At 48.6% G+C, this 16,148-nt stretch overlaps 1 protein-coding gene across 2 annotated transcripts in view; it reads left to right on the top strand.

Annotated features, from left to right (window-relative positions):
• Positions 1 to 16,148, top strand: part of MAP4K5 (mitogen-activated protein kinase kinase kinase kinase 5) — a 79,405-nt gene that overhangs the window by 24,608 nt on the left and 38,649 nt on the right. For both annotated transcript variants that reach the window (XM_069856790.1, XM_069856789.1), the window contains exons 3-5: positions 12,085 to 12,175; positions 13,660 to 13,724; positions 14,709 to 14,764. In XM_069856790.1, the coding sequence (XP_069712891.1) occupies positions 12,085 to 12,175; positions 13,660 to 13,724; positions 14,709 to 14,764 (212 nt within the window). The remainder of the gene's footprint in view (positions 1 to 12,084; positions 12,176 to 13,659; positions 13,725 to 14,708; positions 14,765 to 16,148) is intronic.

The raw sequence follows: 16,148 nt of genomic DNA, 5'->3' as shown, positions 1-16,148 counted from the left end.
CCGTGGCAGACTGGCCAAGGCATTGGAATCAGACTCCCATCACAGGTGCCACAGCTGGCACAGGCTGCACCGAGGGAGAGTCCAGTTGGACACGGGGAAAGTTCCTCATGAGGAGGGTGTTTGTGCGCTGGGGCTGGGCCTGAGGAGGTGGTAGGATTCCATCCTTGAAGATTTTCTGAAGTTGACTGGGCAAGGCTTTAAGCAACGTGACCTGACTGCGTGGTTATCGCTGTTTGGAGCAGAAGGCTGGACCACAGACCTTTGGAGGTCCTTGCCACCCCACGTGCTGGGATTCGAGGTTTTGATGACTGGCACTGAAATGTCTCCAGTCCCTGAACACCAGCATCTGTTCATGACTGTGTGGATCAAAAAACTAATTCCGATGGGGAGCTCACAGCGTTGTTGTATTGCTGGGAAGTGAGGTAGATGTGCTGTCTTTCTCTTTCTTGCTCAGGAAAACATGTCTCATTTGCTTGTTTCTTGGTTCTGTTCAGTCACTCGAGTTGAGAGGGATCATAGGTTCTTAAACACAAAGGGTTTGCTGCTGTCTGTAGGTCCTTGGCAAGTGGAAAGGCTGCCCTCTCTTCTCCCAGGCTTTCCTAGACATGCATCCCTCGGCAATGGAGCCGTCAGAGATGGCTCTGCCCATCCTGCTGTTGTGTTTTGTAGTTCCTCCAGCTTTCTCTCAAAGCTGGGCTAGGAGAATTTCTCATACTCTATGGTGTGTACCAGAGGCACCTGACCGGCTCATCTCCCACTGAGGACTCTGACCAGTGGTAGATGGGCGCTGGTAGATAGCGGTGCTGGGGAGGGAGCTGAGAACCACCACAACTCCGTTTTGATTAGCACTGATGACCGTGTCTTACAGGGTTCATTGTGCTGTTGGTCTGACTTGCCACAAGGAAGCGATTTCTTCCAGTTCTGGGTTTGGTTTTGTTTTTTTCTATAATACATCTTCATTTAAACATCCCCAGCCTGATCTCCATCCATCACCTGTACACCCACAGCCTCTTGGCAGAGACTTTGGTGGGGTCTTGTTTTGTTTTCGAGGAGGGCTCATGGCATTTGGTTATTTCTTTATTTATTTGTAGTTCTCTGGGATCTCTGGTGCCTCTGCAGGAGGCAGCTTCTGCTGGGCAGCACCTTGAGGTGTTTGTAGAAGATATGACTGTTTCATATCTTCCAGATGTAAAAAAAAAAAAAAATCCATCTGCTCCCTGTTTCAGTGTTCTGGCTCATTTTAATGATTTTGAACAGCTTCGTTGGATGACACTGGCCAAGCACCATCAGTTCCTGGAGCAGGCTGGTGTCAGAAGCCGGTGAAGCAAGTTGTGGGGGTTCCCTAAGGAGTGCGAGCCCTCCGAGCGCTGGCACGAGCTCCTAGAAAAACGCTGGTAACCAATTTTGTGAGTTAGTTACCAGAGAAATAGGCTTGTGTTTGTGCACACCATCTTCTGGAGAGGAGGAGGAGGTGGTGGCTCGTGGATGGTGATTAAGCAGCAGATGGAAAAACAAGAGCTCCAAACTCAATGCTTGATTACTACATTAGAATTGGAAGCAGGAGACAAAAGGCTCTGAAGCGCTGAGTGCCCTGGGGAGGTGAGGAACACATTGAGTTAAAGCTGCAAGGAGCTGCATGCAATGAGACAGTGGAGTCTGGGGAGAGCTTGTGAAGCTGCTGTCACAGGAGCGAGGGCAAATCTGGTTTTCTTCCTGTTACTCCCTTATCTGCTGCAGGTAGGCAGAGACCCCAATGTGAATCCGTTCTTTATTTCATCTGCTGTTACTCTCCTAGAATCACAGAATGGTTTGGGATGGAAGGGACCTCAAAGCCCACCCAGTCCCAACCTCTGCCATGGGCAGGGACACCTCCCACTGGATCAGGGGCTCCAAGCCCCATCCAACCTGGCCTTGAACCCCTCCAGGGATGGGGCAGCCACCACTGCTCTGGGCAACCTGGACCAGAGAAGAAATTGTCAAGAAATTCTTCCTAATGTCTCATCTAAGTCTTCCCCCTTTCAATTTAAAGCCATTCTCCTTTGTCCTGCCACTCCAGGCCCTTGGAAAGAGCTCCTCCCAAGCTTTCCTGGAGCCCTTTTTAGTACTTGGAGGCTACTATAAGGTCTCCCTGGAGACTTCTCTTCTCCAGGCCGAACAACCCCCAACTCTCTCAGCCTGTCCTCATAGTAGAGGAGCTCCAGCTTTCTGATCATCTGTTCTCCAGGCAAAGGAAATAAACTCTCTGCTTTGAAGGCTTCTGCCATTAATTTGTTTGAATTTTTGGGCAGCGCACTGGGTCTGCTACCAAAGTTACTGAGGCTGCACTGCTAAAATCAAAATAGACAGTGTTTTTCACTTTTTTTTTGGCATAGGCTTTGGAGAGCGTTAGGCAAAAGTATTATGGCCCACTAATGACATTTCCCAGCATTCCAGGAGTACAAATGCTTCAGATAATTTGGGAGCCAATTCTATTTCAGAAACTAATCCAACTGTGCTCAGCAGCGTTGAAGCCAGACCCATCGAAACACTAAAGCCGCTTCCTTCTATGGGTTTAGCAGATGAATCGGGAAGGGAGGCAATACAAAGGGGTAACTATCTGCTAGCATAGTTTTCTGCCCCAGAACCTTCTCCCTGGGAAATTGGAATAAACAAAATAGTTTACAACATACCAATGTCCATTGGAAATGCTGCTGAAATGATAAATGGTGCCCTTGGAGACCTTTGGCACTCAGGGGGCCAGCAGGAATCTGTCGTGCTGGGTGCGTTTTGCAAGGCTGCGGAAGAATCGCTGCTGGTTCGAGTTGGGTCCAGTGTTTGGGTTTCCATCTGAGGTACCTGTAAGGCCAGAAGCGGCCAGTTACCTTTTTCAGGTTGGATCTGAAAGTGGTCTTGGAACTGTTCGTAGGATCTTTGAGCACAGGTTTTGTGGGGAGCAGTTGAGGGTGCTGCGGCTTTTTAGCCTGGAGAAGAGGAGGCTGAGGGGAGACCTCATCACTCTCTAGCTCCCAGAAAAGAGCTTGTGGTGTGGTGGGTGTTGGTCCCTTCTCCAAAGTAATGAACGACAGGATGAGAGGAAATGGCCTTAAGTTGTGCCAGAGGAGGTTTAGTCTGGATATTGGGAAAAATTTCTGTACTGAAAGAGTGTTGGAACACTGGAAGAGGCTGCCCAGGGCAGTGGTGGAGTCTCCATCCCTTTCAAAAAAGCTGTGGCACTTTGGAGCATCATTTAGTAGGCATGGTGGTGTTGGGCTGACAGTTGGACAGGGGTCTTTTCCAACTTTTATGATTCTATTTTCTACAAGGGAACAGTCATCCAAAGATGTGTGGTCCAGTGCTTGATACATTCAAAGCCTGGTCTGGTTTATTGTGCTTGTTTTGTATCTCGTGGCTTGGAGGCGTAGGTTGATATTCCATGTAGGAACACAGCCACGGGGCTGAGCCAGGCTGCGAGGGAGGTTTGTCCCCTCTGGACCACGACTGCGGCACAGCAGAGCCCAGGGTGTTTTGGGAACTGCAGAAGGGAGTTTTGGCAATGCAGCCTTACTCACTGTATAATAAATTCCCTGGGGATGCTGTGAGCTATGGAGAAAAACAAGCCTGAAGTTAGTTTAAACTAAACCTGCAGGGTTTGAACTGTTGTTGGCAGTGCCTGGGGTTGAAGAAATATGAAAATAAGTTCTCAGTAGAGCTTCCACATTCACTGCCTTGCGGTGCGTAACCTGGTCAGGCTTGGGATCGTGTCCTTTGCTGGCTGTCACCGCCTCCCATGGCATCAGGCTGGTGTCACCACAGCCTGGGGACACCAACACCGTTTTACTGGGAGAGGAGGGGGTTACACCACCTCTGCATCTGTCTCAGAGTTACCCAGGGCTGAACGCCTCTGGTTCCAAGGTGCTGGAGCCCTTTGAAAGCCTGGACCCCTCACCACAAGAAGGATGTTGAGGCTCTGGAGTGAGTCCAGAGAAGAGCAACGAAGCTGGTGAGGGGGCTGGAGAACAGGCCTTATGAGGAACGGCTGAGAGAGCTGGGGGTGTTTAGCCTGGAGAAGAGGAGGCTGAGGGGAGACCTCATTGCTCTCTACAACTACCTGAAAGGAGGTTGTGGAGCGGAGGATGCTGACCTCTTCTCCCAGGTGACAGGGGACAGGACGAGAAGGAATGGCCTCAAGCTGCACCAGGGGAGGTTTAGGCTGAATTAGGAAAAAATTTTTCATGGAAAGGGTCATTGGGCACTGGCAGAGGCTGCCCAGGGAGGTGGTTGAGTCACCTTCCCTGGAGGTGTTTAAGGGACGGGTGGATGAGGTGCTGAGGGACATGGTTTAGTGTTTGATAGGAATGGTTGGACTCAATGATCCTGGGGGTCTTTTCCAACCTGGTGATTCTATGATTCTATGGATGTCAGAGCCCTTTGAAAGCCTGGATGTCGGAGCCCTTTGAAAGCCTGGATGTTGCCTTATGCCGTGCCACGTACCGAGTGGTACTGCCACAGACTGGCACAGCTGCTCAGCCTGCCTGTGGAGCGCACACAAAGCAAAACAGAGACAGCATCGTCTTCTGATGCAGAGTGCCTGGCATTTTAATTACATTTAACTTGAAGTCTGGTCTTGTATTACTTTGAGTATTTATAATACAGTTATAATTTGCTTGTCTTCTTTCAAAACTGTATGTATCCAGAGCAGGTGAGCTGATGAGCACCATCACTGCAGGTGTTTAAAAGAGGACTAGGTGAAAAGAGGACTAAACCAGAGATCTGGTTTAGTAGTGGACAGGTACAGTTGGACTCAATGATCTCAAAGGTCTTTTTCAACCAAACAGTTCTATGATTTTATTTCTCTGTGTGATGCAACCTTGCATTTACAACACAGAGATCGTTGGATGAAGCAGCCCACCAGAAGGGTTGTGTTGGGGGAATCATGAGTAGGACATGAGCTGGAGGATCACAGGCTTTAGTTGGAAGGTAATGGAGGGTGTGACACTCGGGAGGAAGGCAGGTGCTGAGGGTTGAGTTAGGAGGATATATTGTTTGACTAAATACGTGGAGAAAAGTAGTGCTGGTGAGATCGGAGAGTGAAGAGGTGATCAGGAAAGGCTGAGGTGTGCAACAGTGAGTGGATAAGGCAAGGAGAAAGGAAAAGAGGGTATGGCTTATATAATCTCATGAAGAGGGTGGAAGAGAATTCTCCCCCTCTGCTCTGCTCTCATCAGACCTTGGCTGGAGCCCTGCATTCAGTTGTGGAGCCCTCAGCACAGGAAGGACATGGATCTGTTGGAGAGTCCAAAGGAGACAACGAAGATAATCGGAGGGCTGGAGCACCATACGGGAATGGGCTGAGAGAGTTGGGGTTGTTCAGCCAGGAGAAGAGAAGGCTGTGGGGAGACCTTTGAACATCTTCCAGCACTGAAAAGGGCTCCAGGAAAGCTGGGGAAGGGTCTCTTGATCAAGGAGGGCAGGAATAGTATGAGGAGGAAAGGTTTTCAGCTGCAAGAGGGGAGATTGAGATGAGATCTTAGGGAGAAATGTTTTGCTGTGAGGGTGGGGAGGCCCTGGCCCAGGTTGCCCAGAGCAGGGGTGGCTGCCCCATCCCCGGAGGTGTTCAAGGCCAACCTGATCCAGTGGGAGGTGTCCCTGCCCATGGCAGGGGCTGGAACTGGATGGGCTTTGAGGTCCCTTCCAACCCAAACCACTCTATGATTCTAAGCAGGGCAGAAGAGAACACACGGGGAAATTGTTTCTGGTGATGGACTGGTTACTCCAAATGTTTGTGTGCTACTGACTGCAGAGCTCGTGCTGCTGTGGTAGCACCCGCCATCAGTGATATAAAATATCAGTGGGGAGATCATCAGTACCATCAGGGTTGGCAGTCAGCAGCTGGATCCCTGGCAATGGGTTTGTTAGTGGAAACATCACTGTTTCCAAAGAGCTGTTTCCTGCTTGGAAGCAAATTCTTGAGCTTCAAGTTTGGGGAATTTACGTTCTTTCTGTCAGACTGCAGGTTTTCTTGAACACTGAGAAATGAGATATGGATAAAACAGCTCAGACGCTTGAGTGCTGTTGAAATTATTCACCTTCTTGAGCATGTGAAGGTTTAAAAGGATTGTTCTCAGTTTTCCAAAGGGTCAGTAAAGAGCCAAACAGGTCTGCAGGGCAGTGGAGAAAGAAGGAGTCGTGTATGTGTCAGAGCCACAGGATGGGGTTTGTAGTAGTGATGCCTCGTGACCTCTCCACTCCCTAAACGCACTTTGGGGCTGTTGTCAGTCTGGGGATTGGAAAATACCTTGGAGTTAAACTGAGTGGTGATGGTGGGGAAGGGCCAACAGCAGCACTCCAGTCTCAGTAAAATTCTGCATTTCGGGAGAGCCACCCCAGTCATCAGCAGAGCCTGAATCCTCATGAGGTTCAGGACTGTGCTTTGGAGTGAGTGATTGAGAACTGAGGAGCATGTGGATGTCTGGAAATTGGTGCGGAGGAGCTGATGGCCTGTGGATGTTGCTTAGCTGAGGAATTTGTATATTGCAAAGGTGTCACTTGCATGGGGCTTCCTCTCCTTGTCTGGGAGCTCAGGCTGCTGAGATAAAAAAACCTTTGGTGGAATGGTTGCAGCAGAGGCAACGGTTGCTTTGCTGATTCAGGAGGTGGGCCTGAGGGTAGGCTGAGAGAGTTGGGGTTGTTCAGCCTGGAGAAGACAGGGCTCCGGGGAGACCTTAGAGCAGCTTCCAGCGCTGAAAGGGGCTCCAGGAAAGATCAGGAGGGACTTTTTTCAAGGGCCTGGAGCGATAGGACAAAGGAGGGTGGCTTTAAATTGGAAAGGGGAAGATTTAGATGAGACATTAGAGTGGGGAGGCCCTGGCCCAGGTTGCCCAGAGCAGTGGTGGCTGCCCCATCCCTGGAGGGGTTCAAGGCCAGGTTGGATGAAGCTTGGAGCAACCTGATCCCGTGGGAGGTGTCCGTGCCCATGGCAGGGGGTGGAACTGAATGGGCTTTGAGGTCCCTTCCAACCGAAACCATTCCATGATTCTACGATTCTATCTCTCAGGCGAGTTGTACAAATACAGAGGGAGTGTGTGAGCTCAGCAGTGATCGTGTGACCCTGCTCTGCGTCCTTCAGCGTCCCGTACAGCTGTGTCCACCCAGCCCTATTGCTAAATAACAAAATGTTAATTACAGAGTAAAATATCCTAGGTCTGCAAAATCTCTGCAGCCAAGCTCTCTGGAGAGGCTTTGGAGCACACGTCGTACCTCCCACCAGACACGCTGGTGTAGGGCTGCATGTTGAGGGCACTCATTTGGGACAGGAGTGCTGGCCTTTTAACAAGTGCTCCTGTCCCACCCTTTGGTGACATCGTGCACATCTCCAAATGCCGGTGGTTCCCTCCTCCCCGTTGCGTGCAAGCCCTGGATGCTGCCTGCCCGTCCCTCCCTCTGTTCCCACACAGCATCAGCACCGAAGTAATGCAGAGTAAGCCAATTTAAACCAGTAAGTATAAATTTCTCCCCCGAGGAGCCTTTTAGACAACAAAGGCATTCACAGCTGACCCAGGAAGAGTTGTGACAAGTGGCTCTGGGTCTTCGTGCAGGATGGGACCACTCAGAGTAGCGGAGCATGTGAATATAGGACCAGGAATAAACTTGCTTAAGAGACACCTCGGCCAGGCAAGACCTAATAGTGCTGTGTCACAGGCTCTAGAGCCATCGGAGCCTTCCCGTGCTGTGCAGTAGGGTAGGTGGATGCAGGATACACATGCTCTCCATCTGGGACAGCTCAGCAGGACATCACCATGTACCAGTTCCACGTAGGTGAGAAGCAGTATCCGCAAGTAGAATAATTCATTGCTGTTACCAGGCCACCAGTTTTCTCCATGATCTCCATAAGATTTACCATGAATTTACCTTGTGTAGCATCTGAAACCTGATCCGATCGCATCGCACGGCGATCAAGCTGCAACTTCCAGCAGTCTCCTCCCTGCCAGCTGTGCCAGAGAACAAGCAGCCGGTTGTGCCAAGCAGGACCGCGGGCTGCGATCGGAGGAGAATATCCCACTGTACAGCTCTGCTGTCTCGCTGCAGAGGTGAAATTACATAATAGTGGCAGTGACTCACGGCGCTCCTCGGTGATTTACGGCAGCTCCCTGACCGCCCGTTCCGCTCAGTGTGCCACAGAGCCCATAATTGCAAACATGTGAGGGGACAAAAAGTACATTTTTCCAATTCCGTGTTATTTAGCATCAAGCAGCCTCTGATGACTAAACCAGACGCAAATCGCTTTGCATGGCTGTATTGTCAACTTTGATCTAATTCTCTTTGTCTTGCTGTCTCCCTCTCCTGGAGTGTTTTCTACAAACTCTTTGTCTTACTGTCTTCTTTTTCCCCTGCTATCCAAGGGTATTTGATTTTTGCCCGATTCCAGCATCTTTTGCCAAGATTAATACTCCAGCTGCCTGGAAATTCTGAATTCCTTTGTTTTGAATTCATACTCTTCTCTGAGCCACTGCACATCATCTCTTCTATCTCTGTGGCTGATCTTTCAGAAGCATTCTCTACACATTTGAGCAAAACTTTTCTCATGGATACTTCTCCTCTTCCCATCTGTTTGCTGCTTCTCTGTCAGCATTCAGCATGCATCCCTCTTTCCTTGTCCAAATCCTTTTTTTCCCACCATTTTCCATCGGCAACTCCAGTTTTTTGCATAGATTCTCCCCTCACTACAAGAAGGACATAGAGATGCTGGACCATGTCCAGAGGAGGGTAACAAAACTAGGGAAGGATGTAGAGCTCAAACCTTATGAGAAGCGGCTGAGGGAGCTGCGGTTGTTTAGTCGGGAGAAAAGAAGGCTGAGGGGCTTCTTCATCGTTCTCTACAACTACCTAAAAGGAGGTTGTAGTGAGGTGGGTGCTGGTCTCTTCTCTCTGGTAGCCAGTGACAGGCGAAGGAAATGGCCTCAAGATGCCAGGAGAGATATAGGTTGGATATTAGGAGGAATTTATTCACTGAAAGAGTGATGAAGCATTGGCAGAGGCTGCCGGAGGAGGTGTTTGAGTCCCCATCGTTGGAGGTGTTTCAAAGATGAGCAGATGTCGTACTTGGGGACATGATCTGGTGGTGGACTTACGAGGGCTGGATCGATGGTTGGACTTGATGAGCTTAAAGGTCTTTCCCAACTGAAATGATTCTCTGATTATTAATTGCAAATCAAGAGATCATGTTTTCCATCTTCCTCCATGACATCAGGATCGGCGTGAGTCTCTCCTGATGGGTCCTTGAGTGTGTTCCTCATTTTTTTTTTCCCCACTGGTGGGAAATGTCATAGCTTCCCACCCCTTTGAGTTCAGATGATGCTGCTCTGATAAGAAAAGCTTTTCATGTGTAGGGAATGTAGGCTAAGCCCCTTGCTAATTGTCCTACCGTAAAACTGGAGAATGATTATCCCTTTCCCCGCTTTTCCTTTTATGTGCATGAAGGCTGTTATTTTTTCTGCTGTCAGTCTTTTTCTAGCCCAGAGCAGCATCTCTCTTTCAATTTTTCCCATTAGTCACGGTTCCTCGGGCGGATGTCTCTGTTGCTCCTGCTGGGCAGCGCAGTCAATGGGACATCCTGGCTGCTGCCTGCATGGTTTTGCTGTTAGGGGGATCCTTCTTGGTCATGGTTTTCACGTGTGACAGCATCCACCCGTTCTGAAGTGCCACCTCAGACATGTCAAAGGTTGTTGGGTTGGAAATGGCAGTTTAAGAAGAGTATTTGGGTGTTTGGTGTTCGATATTTGAACTCTAAGACAGCTGCTAAAGGGAGAGACAGAGAATGCCCTTTTTGGGGGGAGGCAGGAGGCTTTTGCCTTCAGAATTGCCCAGATTTGACTTTCTTGTAAATCTTCTGTAGTTTTCATAGAATCAAGAAATGGTTGGGATTGGAAGGGACCTTAAAGCCCATCCAGTTCGACTCTCCTGCCACAGGCAGGGACACCTCCCACTGGATCAGGTTGCTCCAAGCCCCATCCAACCTGGCCTTGAACACCTCCAGGGATGGGGAATTCAGGACTTTCCTGGGCAAACTGTGACATTAGGAGGAAACTCTTCATGATGAGGGTGGGGAGGCCCTGGCCCAGGTTGCCCAGAGCAGTGGTGGCTGCCCCATCCCTGGAGGGGTTCAAGGCCAGGTTGGATGGGGCTTGGAGCAACCTGATGCAGTGGGAGGTATCCCTCCCCATGGCAGGGAGTAGGACTGGATGGGCTTTAAGGTCCCTTCTGACCCAAAAACCATTCCATGATTCTAAACACCTGGAGGATCTAGAGAGGATTTACACCAGGGCTTGAAACCTCTTGGACCTCTTAGAATCACATTAGTTAAGGGGAGCAGTGCAAAGCAGAACCTGAGTTCTGGATCTTTTATATTAGGAGGTAACCTTTACCAGTGAAACTTGAAATAAAAGTAAACACAGAGAGCGGTTTTTCCTTGACAGAATGTGGTAGCAACCACACTGCCCAGACCAGCATTTTATCTACAACCTAAAGCCTTTATCTAAGTTCTAGTCTTTCATGTCCTGCAAGCCATTATGGTTTGGTTTAGGCAAAAGGAAGAATAAAGGTAATAACCTATAAAATATATATGCGTTATTGGAAAGCAGGCACGTATCTGGGATGGCCTGACAGGCTGATTCAGCTGAGTTGTTCTTGAGTGGGCAGCTGTCGGGCTGTTCCATCGTCGTCGGTGTCCGGCTGAGCCTCTGGAGCAGCTGATCCGTGCTCCGTCAGAGCTCTAGGCATCTCAGCCTGCCCAGCCCTTCAGGGAGGCAGAGCTGCCATGTCAGAGCTCTGGATTCTGAGAGCATCATCTGTGTGGAAAGGCATTGAGCAGAAGTATAGCAGTGTTTTTCCTTGCTCTTGGATAGTTTAGGTTGCTTCATTATGTCGACAAAATTATAAATTCTTTTAACTTATGACAGCATTAAAATTAAAGCGGCAGGAAAATGCCAGGTTATTGCTCTGCTCATAACGTATTTTTCAGTGCGGAGGGTGTTCAGGATGTGCACATGTGTTTCCGTAGCTGCCCTGATCCAAATTGCACTCGTGACGAGGCGATCCGTGCTGAGGGCTCTGCTCCTCTTCTGAGTCAGCGGTGCTGAGTGGGCGGGCAGCCCGTATGCTCCATCGGAGCTGGTTTGAAAGGGAATGCTTTTAATAAAGGGCCTGTGCTATGTGATCTTCTCCAGTTTCAGGCAGGGGACTCTGGAATTTGTTTTCAGCCATTTTCCCTTCTGTGCCTGTCACCTCCGGGTCCCTGCAAAGCCGGATCGGCTCCAGCTGGGGCTGCGCTGGGGTTCCCCAGGTGCTCCCATCCTCCTGTGGGATCCCTTTGCTTCCTTCCCAAAGTGCTCATGGTGCACGCTGAGCTGTCTTATGGATGGATCGTGTTCGGGTCACCAGGTCAGCCCTTCTCTGTTGGTCTTCAAGAAATATCTGTGCCTGGTGATACGAGGGCTGGAGCACCTCCCATACATGGACAGGTTGAGAGGGTTGGGGTTGTTCAGTCTGAAGAAGAGAAGGCTCCAGGAAGACCTTATAGTGACCTTCCAGTACTGAAAGGGGCCTACAAGAAAGGGGGGAGGGACTTTTTACAAAGGCTTGTAGTGATAGGATGAGGGGGAATGGCTTTAAATAGGAAGGGAGAAGATTTAGACTAGACACTACGAGGAATTTCTTCACAATGAGGGTGGGGAGGCCCTGGCTCAGGTTGCCCAGGGAAGTGGTGGCTGCCTCATCCCTAGAGGTGTTCAAGGATGGGTTGGATGGGGCTTGGAGCCCGTGATCCAGTGGGAGGCATCCCTGCCCATGGCATGGGGTGGAACTGGATGGGCTTTGAAGTCCCTTCCAACCCAAACCTTTCCATGATTCTGTGGTGGGAAGGATGTAATGAAGAATGCAGAGCGAAAGGATGGTGTGTGTAGAGAACCTGTGCTGGCCAGGCTGTCCCTCACAGAGGATTTGCAATCAGCCAGGCTGATGGCTTGGTTTCAGGAGTTACGTGCGTGCTCTGAGATCTCTCTGAACGTTCACTTGTCTGTGATGTAACTGTGTCTGCTTCCTGTTTTTCAGGAGACGACTTTTCATTAATACAGCAGGAAATCTATATGGTTAAAGAATGCAAGCATTGCAACATCGTCGCCTATTTCGGGAGCTATCTCAGGTAAACCACACTGCTTTTAATCTCCATGTCTGCTCGTTCTTTCCCCAGACAGTGCTCACTCAGTCTGTTTTAGAACTTATATCCTCTGTGTTCTCTGGGTTGAATCATGGAATAGTTTAGATTGGAAGGGGCCTTAAAGCCCATCCAGTTCCACCCTCTGTCATGGGCAGGGACACCTCCCACTGGATCAGGCTACTCAAGGCCCCAATCAGGCTGCTCAAGGCCCCAGCTGAATTCCCTTCGGTTCCTAGTTGCCTCCAAAAAGAGAGAAGAGTGACTAATACTTTGTTTTCTCTGCTGGCCAAAAGGCTGGAACAGTTTTATCACAAGGAACAGAAAGAAAACGTTCCCCTGGAGATCCTTGCAGTGTATCCAATCCCACTCGCTTGCAGGACAGATTTTAAATGTTTCGCACTTCTAATAGAAAATAATTTATCCAGAGCGGAACTGCTTTTAGGTATTTGATTTAATGGTAGTCTGGTGTGCTGTGGAAGTCCAGCCAGCGAGATGTGAGAGTAGAACATGCCTCTGAGCTGCTGGTAATCACATTTTTCATAATCCTGGTGTAACGGATCCGATGTACTGAGAGGCAGAACCAAGGTGATGCCAGCTGGCTGCATCTCCCCACGCGCGTGTTAAGTGTTATACAAAAAGCTGGGGGATATTTTCCATGTCTGTGGAACTCCGCCAGTTATCCGTTGGTTCTGTGGGAATATCTATCACCACTTCACTTGTTTGGGCTTTTTGTATGAGGCTCTATCTTTAAATTTCTTGGAGGGCTGCCTTTTGTAAGGGATCTGTACAGCCCAAATGGACTCAACTGGAACGAAAGCGAGCAATGTTTCCCTGTGAGGGTGGTGAAGCCCTGGCAGAGGTTGCCCAGAGCAGTGGTGGCTGCCCCATCCCTGGAGGTGTTGAAGGCCAGGTTGGATGGGGCTTGGAGCCCGTGATCCAGTTGGAGGTGTCCTGCCCATGGCAGAGGAGTTGAATGGGCTTTAAAGTCCCTTCCAACCCAAACCATTCTATGGTTATATGAAAACTGCTGAATTCCTAAATCCTGATACCCTTTGTGGAGGCCATGAAGAGTCGTTTAGATATAAATCAGGAAATTTCAGTCTAACACACTAAGCTCACTTTTTCAATTTTATATAATGATCCTGCTGATAGCAGGGACCCCTCAGGCATTTCTTCTGGATGTTCTTTGTTGCAGTTATGAGGTCAGAGTTAAAGCAACACCTTTGAGGTCTGGTAACATTTAAAGACTTCTCAGTGGCTTTGGCATAAAATTTTCATTTTAATAGGTGAGAATTTATATTGAGGTTATTAATAACATGGAAAATGTGAACTGTCAGTCAGGTATCAGCATGTGTATTTTTAACGAGTGATCAAGACCAATAGAAAATACTTTAAATACTTATTATTAGTTCTCTGTGTGTACAGATCACTTGGCTTCTGATGTCTGTTTTTTAACTTTTTTTTCATAGCCGTGAGAAGCTGTGGATATGCATGGAATACTGCGGTGGAGGATCCCTCCAAGATATTTACCATGGTACTTTCTAACTTATTTGAATATTTGTGCCTTTTGGAAGCTTTCTGCAAAGCAGAGAAATAAAAAATAGGCAAACTAACAGGGAGTGGTTGGTACTGGCTGGACACTGCGTGTGTTTTTCCTTAGAGCATGGATCCAAAGAGCTTGAGTTCTTCCAGTGGAGTTGCTGTAAACTGGGAGCTCGCCCCTGTCTTGGCTTCTCCCAGCCTGAATCTCAGAGCTCCGTATGCGGAAGCGGAGATTTGCTGTCTGGAGGGGTGGAAAAAAGACCTCTGAAAAAGCTCACTAGCAGAAATCACGCTCATTGGCTATGGATATGGAGGCTACGTGGTGTGAGGAAGCAGCGTTTACTGGAAATCTCTCCCTCTGATCTTTAAAGGGCAGAAGTGACTGGTTACGCTTGCTCCTGTGCAGCTCTGTACCACTCTCTTCTTATTATTTTCCCCTCTGAGGTTTCCTGTGGAATTGTTGGCTCTGTAGAAGGATTTATTGGAGTTGCTGGAGAAGCAGTCTGAGGACCTGCTCTGCCTTTAAATAATAACATGGGGTTTTCGAGTGCCAGAGCTTTCTGCTTTAGTTTTCAGCCAGTTAGTACAAATAGCTTTAAAACAAAGTCTCATAGATCCCCAGTGCAGAAAGTTGCCATTTCCAATATTATAAACAGTCCGCAAAAGCCACTTTTATTGGTTTTAACCTTCCTTGGAATACAGGATATTACATTCCTACAGTCACTTGTAAAATGATAATCAGCTTTCTGTCCAAACCAGCTGTGAGTACTGTCTTCTGTTACTGTACTGGTATTTTTTATAGACAGCCTTTCTATAAAACCAGCAAACAAGCCCCGCTTTGCAGCTTCAGTGTGAAATACAGTTTGTGTAAAACCAGTTTTAACTTTGCATGAAGATACCGCTTTTTGGCTACTTCATATTTTTATTTATATGTGATGTATTGTGGACTTACAAACCTGCTAATCTTTGTTTTCAGTGACAGGACCTCTGTCGGAGTTACAAATTGCATACGTGTGCAGGGAGACGTTACAGGTACTGTACTTCTGCAGGCATACGATTTGGTGTTTGCTCCAGGTATAGACAGCAGATGGTTTCAGAAAGCACTATGGTACCATTGCTTACATTACCAGCGCTGGCCATCCAGCTGAAACCAGTTAACCAGGCTTAACCTGTTAGTTTCCATATTGTAAGTAAGAATTGGCAAGAAACACCAGTAATGTAGAGCAAATGTTTGCTGAAATCATTGCCCAAGCAATGCTGCTTCTGTGCTGTGATTTGCAAAGCACTTGACAAGAGCAGACATCTTTGTGGATACGAGGAGGCCACAAAGATGATCCGAGGGCTGGAACACCTCCTGTACGAGGACAGGCTGAGAGAGTTGGGATTGTTCAGTCTGGAGAAGAGAAGGCTGAAGGGAGACCTTAGAGCAGCTTCCAGTACTGAAAGGGGCTCCAGGAAAGCTGGGGAGGGGCTTTTGATCAGGGAGGGCAGGAATAGGACGAGGGGAAACGGTTTTCAGGTGCAAGAGGGGAGATTGAGAGGAGGTTTTGGGAAGAAATGTTTTGCTGTGAGGTTGCTCAGAGCAGTGGTGGCTGCCCCATCCCTGGAGATGTTGAAGGCCAGGCTGGATGGGGCTTGGAGCCCCTAATCCATTGGGAGGTGTCCCTGCCCATGGCAGGGGGTTGGAACTGGGTGGGCTTCAAGGTCCCTTCCAATCCAAGTCATTCTGTGATTTTGTGATCTCACTAGAGGCCCAGAACACTACTCAGTCCTGCTGTGGTTGTTTTTGCTGCGGTGCTGAGGAAGCAGTAGAGGACAAGTCCCCCGGGCTGTGCCCACAGTGATTCAGTGCAGCAGTTGGGCAGCACAAAGTTTTCAGTGTCATTGCAGAACACAACTCATACGAGTAAGCGAGGGTAAATGGCTTAGGAATGAAAAAAAGGGCACATTTTTAAGTGCCCGCTTGGTCCGTGGCAGTAAATCCTAATTTGTAGAGAAAAAATACTTACACCAGATGATTAAAATTCTGTTTCACTTTACGATTGCTAATAACTGCAGAAATGTACGATAAGATGATGCAGGCAGCTTATTTTTTAAAGGAACCTGTCTTTCCCTACTCTTTGTATCCATGAATAATGAGGTGAGAAGATCCCGGGGATGCACACCTTTCCCTGGAGCGATGTGGGTCTGCAGACTCACCTGCTTGGAACTTCTCTTCCTGAGCTCTTCTTGCTGTGGGAACTCATATTGCTGGAAGGGCAGCTCAAAGGCCAAACACCTGCTTGTTGGAACTGTCAGGACTTCAAAAATGTAGCTAATTTTAGTAAAGGGAAAGGTGATGCGATTGAAAAGACACCTATACCTGTGTAAAACGTTGCACCGGGGCTGGCCTGAGCAAGTCTTCACATGTATTGCC

This window comes from Phaenicophaeus curvirostris, chromosome 5 (genome assembly GCF_032191515.1).
Source record: "Phaenicophaeus curvirostris isolate KB17595 chromosome 5, BPBGC_Pcur_1.0, whole genome shotgun sequence".
Classification (NCBI taxonomy): Eukaryota; Metazoa; Chordata; class Aves; order Cuculiformes; family Cuculidae; genus Phaenicophaeus; species Phaenicophaeus curvirostris.
This window is presented reverse-complemented; position numbering and strand designations above follow the sequence as displayed.